Below are 8,408 nucleotides of genomic sequence, written 5' to 3'. Positions count from 1 at the left end.
ACGCAATCGTGCATAAGCAGTGGTGAATGCTCTCCGCATTATTTCGCATTAATCTTCACACGCGTATACTTGCATTGTCGTTGCCCCCTCTACCCGTGATTTAGAGACACGCGTTGCGCATGTGAAACGAGTAATCGATTTCCGATTTTATTGCGCGTCAGCGAAGGAAACCACAGCGTGACGTAAATTGCGCTTTTATACTATGTCATAATGTACGCTTCACGATTTCACATGATTCTCATATGTTGGTATTCCACTAAATGTAAAACTTATAAACGGTCTTTCGTAGGAAGAATATTTTAATGCCGATGCTGTAACATTTTATATTAATGGGAATAATATTGAGTTTGTTTTCATGTATAAATGTGCGTGTGCATATATGTGTATGCAATATATATGCACACATACATGCGCATATATATATGCGCGCGCGCGTGTATGTGTATATGTATATATGTGTGTATATATATATGCACGTTGTACAATTACCTTCAGTTTCGTTTATGTAACTTGCGAAATTAAAAGTTTCAGGAAATTTCGTTTAGTCGATACCCGTAAAACGACCATATCAAATTTTTTCGAATTTTAAGTTCGTCGCGTTGGGGTAGTGGAACACACAGCAGACGCCCCTGATTTCCAGGGGCCTCGAGCTAGTGCGCAAGTTAAATGCGCAGGTCGGCTCAACTGCGCATGCGTAGTGCTTGCGCGTCCTCCTGCATCATCCCCACCAAATCGTCCATTACCGTTATGAGGACACGCACAAAGGAAAAAGCCAGAAGACCAATTCGACCGACGCGCTTGCATCGTACGGCCATTTTGGAAGCTTCGGTGCTTCCTCGCGGAGCTTTTACCGCGGTTCGATATCTGTCGCGAGGGTAGATAATATTATTTAATCTGCCCGGTATTTTTTAATTTTCCGGCTCCAATGTTTGTGTTTATCGGACGCAGAATAGTTAGATAGCACTAGGCACGGTTAATATTATACAAATAACAAATTGGCGTGGTCTATGTCTTATTATAAATTTTCTTCTTTTTCTGCTTGTTTAGGAACGAGGAAACCAAGTCACAAAAAATGGAGGACGATCAGCAGTTCTGCCTTAGGTGGAATAACCATCAAAGCACATTAATACAAAACTTCGATACGCTTCTGGAAAACGGGACGCTGGTCGACTGTACACTGGCAGCTGAGGGCAAATACTTGAAAGCACATAAGGTTGTTCTATCTGCGTGTAGTCCATATTTTGAGGTGAGTTTAACATAACATAATCATTCTTAAAATTTTTATTGCTATTAACGCTTTTACTTGTACTTTTACTTACACTATTACTTGTATTTGCTCATTAATAATTAGTTGATATCGCACGCAATATTCGTTCATAATTGGGATATATCAAGTTTAAAGTTGCTTAATGGTTCAATTTGTACAATCACTTCTATAATTCTACCTTTTTTTTTTTTGTACTGATCTTCAAAAATAGTTTAATTTTAGTACTCGGTTTGTCAATTGAAATTTCTTTTTTTGTTGAAATTATTGGTACTGTTTTATTGATCAAATATAATTCGCGAATAACTTTCGGAATTCAAACTGAAAGGAGAAACCTGAAATTGAAACAAGATGGCTACTCTTGTGTTGAATGTTGCCTGGGCAGAAGCCCGAGAGGCAGGGGGACTGAAAGCACAAACCCCCTCCTGGTACCTCCCGGTAATCAATACAGAGAAAGCAAGATGGCTGATTTCCAGGGCACTTGCCCCGGGATTCTACTTTGCTATGGGAGGGGGTGCGTGAATATTGTTTTCATCATTACTTTAAGCTTGAATTATGAATTCAAAAATATTTAATATTATTGGAGGTACTTATTATATTCATTTAAAAAATGTTAACGCGGTTGCATTGCATGGCGATGTCCGCGTACGTGGTTATTTGATCGCGCCTCTATATAAAATTATTTCGTGCCTATTAATATCTGCTTATTTTAATACAATCACATTTACAATTATAGTAATCTCAATTATAAATCAATAAAATATAATAATAGCCCGAGTGATAGATTAGATCGTAAGTTAGATTGGAAACGTTTCTGTTGTAGGGACTTCTCAGCGAACATTACGACAAACATCCCGTGTTCATACTCAAAGATGTAAAGTTCAAAGAGTTGAAGGCAATGATGGACTACATGTACAGAGGCGAAGTTAATATTTCGCAAGACCAGTTAGCAGCCCTTCTGAAAGCTGCTGAATCGTTACAAATAAAAGGGCTGTCTGAGAGTAAAACCGGCGCTAAGACAGACACAAGGGTACAGAAAGTCCTCCCACAAGCAAAAGTACGGCCGGTAGACATTCCATTTTCGTCTTCCGGATTGACGATAGAAGGAAATAAAGTTCCTATGCAGAGTTTGCCGCAAGGTTCTGTAGTGGACCTGCCCGAAGAATCGGCCAGTCCTCAGATAGCTAAAGGTCTCTCGTCGAGGTAAGAATGTCGAAACTACACGAGATGCTTAACTTTTATGCGATATATATGACAAGTGGCTTGTTCGTTTGTAATACGAAGCAATTTAATGTTGTTACTTTTACAGGGAAGGTTCGCAAAGCCCTACCTCGCGGAAAAAAAAGAAATTGCGGAGACGAAGTATCAGTGAAGATAATTCGGTTGAAAATCATGAAGCGTCGAATTCGAGTGACATGCCTCAACAGATGGGTGTTCCCGCGCTCGGAATTGCACCCGTGGCAGACGAAAAAGCACATGCCGATCCCACAGATTCCATTGGTAGGTCAGCACTAATGACACAGCTGACCAAGCCAGCCGATGAGATGTTGCAGGTGAGCTTTATGAAATGTAATATCAAAATTCCAATGTCCGATCGTCCGTCAATTGATTGCCAACGTTATAATGGAAACTATTTCTATAATGTTTTGTTTCCTTCGCTCGTTGGTAGAATAAATAATGTCGCACTTCATCCTACTGTTCGATGTCATGAATTTAGTCTTATAGAGTGGAAACGGTGCGACACATGTTCGCAATATTTGTTTTACTATATGTCTATTTAATCAACATCCATCTTTAAAGAATTGAATTACGAGAGCAAGGGGAAAAATTTGTTGACAAACAAACTATTTTTCGTAGCTGCCACTGGAGAAACCGGAACCAAATGATAACCTCATTGAACCCAAATCTGAATATCTAGAAGATCCGGAAGAAAGCGTTGAAGATTTAACGCTAGATGATGATATGAACGATTTGACGGAAATGGACCAAGATAATAACAGGGCCGGACCATCCCATGATCCCTCGCAACATCCGGGTAAGTTGAATAAATATGTATAACTTTTATATTTTGTTTTTGGTACTTCGTTGTGATGTAGTAGCAGAATACAGGGTATTTTAAATAAATTTGCGCGACATGCGAGTCAATTTCAAATTTTGTGCTCATACGTTGCGAATTCTTTAACCGTAATTCAGATCTTATACCTAGATCTGTTGTGCAAACCATGTACATCTACATTGCAGTAATAAAACTTCGATCCAAAAAGACTTTGATTCGAAGCACAGATTTCTATCGAAACGAAATATTAAAACCGAATAAAAGGATAGGAAACGTATCGTCCTAACGTAGGTTTATTGAATTTAACCACTTGCGCTAGAGTAACGTGCCATATACGTCAATGGTTAGTTGTCTCTTAAAAGTGGGAGTAATGTGCGTGGCACGTACATTGATTTTGTTGTTCGCAAACAGTGCGTCGCGTATCGAACAAGAAATATGTTACAGCCTCGCATAGAGAGATGGATGCATCTATTGCAAAGTTCGTTGAGTTTCCTACATATTTAACTGCAACTAACAAGGCAGTAACTAGCTAATAACAAAATAAATTTACTAACTCTTAGTAAGTAATATTTCTACCAATATTTCATATTTCCGCAAGCTAAACAATGGGGACATTTTCCTAGAAGTATTCCACCTAGAAAAGGACAAAAAACCCTTCAAAGAAGGTGCGTAATGTGTGCGAAATACAAAAAACGCAGTACAACCTCCTTGGAGTGCAAGATATGTCACGTTGCATTACACGTTCCGGATTGCTTTGAAGCATATCATTCTGTACAAAATTACTAATAAAGAGATTTATTGTGCACATCTGTCTAAAATTTGTATAGAAACGATTTTTTGGCGCGAAATTTTGTCGCGCCTCTCGCTTCGAATTACTGCGAACGGTGTCAGTCACGTGTATCAGCGAATCAATCTTCAGCGCAAGTGGTTAAAACGCACAATTATATTGGTTAGAGAATAAAAGGGACTCGTTATTGGTGGTTTGAAGTTTAGCACAATGTAACGCGAACGTTTCGTTTTTTATTTGTTAAATGTTAAACGGGTCGTGTAATAACCGGCCGACACTAGCTTGGGTTTCCTCGTTACAGGTGGGGGGGCGGGAGCGGGAGCGCGGTCTCGGTCGAGAGGGAATTTGGTGGGTCGTGATGCCGGTGCCCTCTGGGCGTCCCATTTCCTCGAATGTAATAAAGGGCCGAACATGAGGCGGCCACGCCCAGACGTTGACGTAGGCGCGTTGCTTAAATCGCTGGAAAAGAAACAGGGCAGAAAGTATAGTTTAGACTCGGTTAAAATGTCCTTGGATGCAATATTACAGCAAGGGGTTAGCACCACTCAGGCATCAGAGATGTATGGCATTAATCGTTCAACCCTGCAGTTCTATTTGAAAAAGTTGAACGTCGTCAGAAGGAGATGGAGACAACAACCTAGTAACCTGATCCAGCCTAGGCAACCTTAGTATGTGGTGTATGCTTTTACATATACGTATAGTTCATGTAACAATGTTCGATATTATCGAGATATTCGACAGCGAACGATGAGATATGTGCCATTGACCGATAGATATCAGTTTCTACGTTTCTATTCTGCTCTGTTTTTTTCTTGCATTTTCGTCGCCGTGTGGTTTTTATATTAGCTCTCTTTCCTTTCTCTTCCACGGAGAATGTTTACCTTTAATGTAACACAATGGTATACTATACCATCACTTTTCTTTTTCTTGTTGTATTCATACGTCAGCAATGTTTACGTGTGTTTCGTGCCAACTTGTTTGGATCATTACAAAGTTAACGCGAAACACCTCTGAACATTTGCGGGCTCGCGCGCACATATACTGATACAGAAAACGCGTGCGTTGTAAACATTTTACAAGCAACGTCAACGACATGCTTTTGTGTTGCGTGAGTATAATGTTCGGACCTTTCCGATTTGATGTTGTTTCCTCGCTAATATATCAGTGGCGTGACGTGCTTTGAAAGCATCAGTGGGCTTAACATTTCAACCGTGATTTAATTCGAGATTCATATTTATTAACACATTGCAGGCGGGAGACCTGTGATCACAAAAATCCTGAAAAGGGCAAACATTAAAAACGGGGGACTGTTATCTTGGTTATGTGATATAGAGAGCAATGTAGTACTACATTCTGTGACTTTAAAGAAACTTATTTTCTTTTAAATTTACTCATTTTGGAAATGAATTCGCGTGATTTCGATAGTGATGAAAGTGAAATAATTGCTGATAACTTATCAGATTATTCTTGTAGTGATCGCGCAAGAACGCCAAGAAGCAATGCTTTCAACACCTAGATTCACTTCATGGAGAGATAATTTCGCGTTATGGGCTGACCTTAGCCAACATAAATTAGAAAAAATAAGAACTAGCACTAAAGTAAAATATCCCACGCGAAAGTGTCGCGTATGTGCGGCTCATAAAAAACGTGGTGAAACTCGATATATTTGCAGTTTTTGTAAGGTGGCTTTACATAAGGGAGATTGTTTTGAGCGTTACCATGCAATAATTAGATACTAATTATCTGTAAAGTGAACATTTTTTATTTTTACAAAATTGATAAATAAAATTATATGTAATTAGTCAATCTTTTATTTACAAAGTTAAATTCCTTCATGTTAACAACATTCGTAAGTTATCAAGTTGACTAGCACGCGAAAAAAAATTGAACTTGCCCGTTACACGTTCAAACATATGGAAAATCACGCCCGCATGCAAAGTGTTAATTTGTCCAAATTATCATCGTGTTTTCAAAGTAATTTCATGCCCTAATTCTTTCATTATTGTTATATTATTAAGTAAATACATACATGATGATCACTTGCTTACATTTAAACGTATTTCATGTATGTATTTATGATTGAGAGCATTCGTTTTACAACATTGTTTCTACGTAACGATATACATATATATATATATGTGTACAGAAGCCGAGCTTCGTTGTGAGGATATCGAGGGTACTGATAATATTTAAGCAATATATTTAGACGTCGTTAATTGTTTAATACACTTTGTAGCCGTGTTACCTCTATCATGAATTAGTCAGGAAAAAGTTTATGTGAAATACGACCATCATATACGAAATGTCAGACTGTGAAGTAGTTTGGAAACTATCAGTATTACATCTTTGTTCTAAGTGTTATCGTAGCTGTTTAAATTAGGTAAAAGGTATTTCGGATATATTAAGAACTTAACGTATGTTTATGTGTGTGTGTGTGTGTGTGTTGCGTGTATGCGTGTAAAACTGGATCATGGATGCATTTAGTGGGTATGTTATTTGCAGAATACAATTCTCGCGAAACCGGGGGGGAGGGGGCGGACTAGACGTTTTAGGGATGCGTTGCGTTACTTTATAATACGTATAAGCGATACTGCCGGATACAAGTTCTAGTAAGAGACAATGCATGATTTCTGATTATTACCGATACCCTGTATTTTACTACTTCGGACAATTCCAGAATCCGGAGCACTTTGTTTGTTTTCTTTCAAATGAAAGTAAATTGAGAATAATAAAGTACTATCACCTTCGTTTGGTAGTATTCTGTTGATAATTTCGAGACGAAACATAGAATTGATGTTGCTATTTGCTATACCTATATCCTTGTACTAAAAATAACATAACGTACTTAATTTTGTGGTTCGTTTTACGAGTATGGTTATTTTTTGTTTCATTAGCAGGCATAGGGGCGTGGCACATTACGGGAGACCGAAGTAATGCTGTTGGAGGAGGCGTGGGTTCAGTAGGGGCACCGGGAACTACGGACGATGTCTTTCTAGCGGCCCAGGAGGCCGTCCAGGCCCAACGCGATTCGCAAGGTAGGCTCATCCATATCACTTTTCATTAGTTTCTGTCCGCCGTAACAATAGGCACTCGTACTCGGCGCAGTTTCCTCTTGTTTATGACCTTTGCTATCGTTTTACGTAGTTTTGTGCACTTTTGCCCTTTTGAAGGCAGAAAAGGAACATAAACGGGGAAGGTCCTCATGGATCGAGTAGAGGTAAACATTGTGTGGAAGTTAGAGATTTTTCAAATTTTGAAACAACGTAATTGGAAAAACCGATCGGTGGTTTCGGTAAAAGAGCATATTCCGAGATCTGAACAGGTTTTCGTATCACAGTGGATAAATGCACGCGATATAACATTGTCTGTGGACGTTTTAACTGGTAGAAGTGCCCGTTGCGCAGGTGCGACAGGACATATTTTCGTTTCACTGTCGAATAACGTGGTTCAACCTAGAAGCCGGTGCGTTCAAGAGTAGCACGGTCTCTGAAAGCTTTTTCACTTTCGAAACAATGCATGTAGTTTCTCGTTAATCTCCAAGCTCCTTGTATCTTTGTCTACCTTTTTATTTTAATCGCGATACCACGTTACGAGGTTGACGGAAGATTCGCCACGATTCTTTTTGTTTCTATTTCGTCCTTTATCACGTCTCTCCCGATGCGTTTTAAATCTTATCGGCCCGTGGTGTAAAGATATATTGACGATATCTACGGCTATGGTACTTCCTTTCCGTTTTAATTTGCGGCTAGTCTATTGTTGGCCTCGCAACGCGATATTGCGTGACCTCTCTCTCCTCTGCAAGGAAAAAGTCGACACCGTACGTACGGAGCAGTTCTCCGCTGCGACTACCGACCTCGAAGGAAATGCGGGACTCCCTCGTTTCTTTCGTACTACGCGCGTAACGAAGGAAAAGTAGCTTCTACGTTATGATGATACCCTCTCTGACATATTTAGCTTTCTTACTTTCATGTCTGTTATAGTTCCGTACAGTTTATAGCGTAGAGCGATACTCGATAGGGTACAGAGAGCTCTGAGCTTATGTGCTCACCGCGCACGGGCGTAAAACAGAACGTAAACGAGAGAGCAACAGTAGCAAGTAATCGTAAAATAGTTATTCTATCACGGTACACATCGTTCCCTCGGGAAAATTTCGAACATAATTCGCGCTTTTCCCGCGCGTGGACGACAATCGAAATGCGGTGCAACGGGTGCAACGTGCCGAAGTAATTCGATGTGAACAGGCGCAGGTCTCTTCAGTGTGTCTCTCCCTTAAGTTTTATTAAATATTTCCTTTCGCACGG

General features: G+C 39.6%; 1 protein-coding gene across 50 annotated transcripts in view; it reads left to right on the top strand.

The window, feature by feature from the left end:
* Positions 1-8,408, top strand: part of LOC143425135 (longitudinals lacking protein, isoforms A/B/D/L) — a 133,832-nt gene that overhangs the window by 1,766 nt on the left and 123,658 nt on the right. For all 50 annotated transcript variants that reach the window (XM_076898028.1, XM_076897780.1, XM_076897918.1 and 47 more), the window contains exons 2-6: positions 1,048-1,246; positions 2,088-2,467; positions 2,574-2,817; positions 3,122-3,299; positions 7,002-7,142. In XM_076898028.1, the coding sequence (XP_076754143.1) occupies positions 1,073-1,246; positions 2,088-2,467; positions 2,574-2,817; positions 3,122-3,299; positions 7,002-7,142 (1,117 nt within the window). In that variant the 5' untranslated portion in view covers positions 1,048-1,072. The remainder of the gene's footprint in view (positions 1-1,047; positions 1,247-2,087; positions 2,468-2,573; positions 2,818-3,121; positions 3,300-7,001; positions 7,143-8,408) is intronic.

This window comes from Xylocopa sonorina, chromosome 1 (assembly GCF_050948175.1).
Source record: "Xylocopa sonorina isolate GNS202 chromosome 1, iyXylSono1_principal, whole genome shotgun sequence".
Classification (NCBI taxonomy): domain Eukaryota; kingdom Metazoa; phylum Arthropoda; class Insecta; order Hymenoptera; family Apidae; genus Xylocopa; species Xylocopa sonorina.
This window is presented reverse-complemented; position numbering and strand designations above follow the sequence as displayed.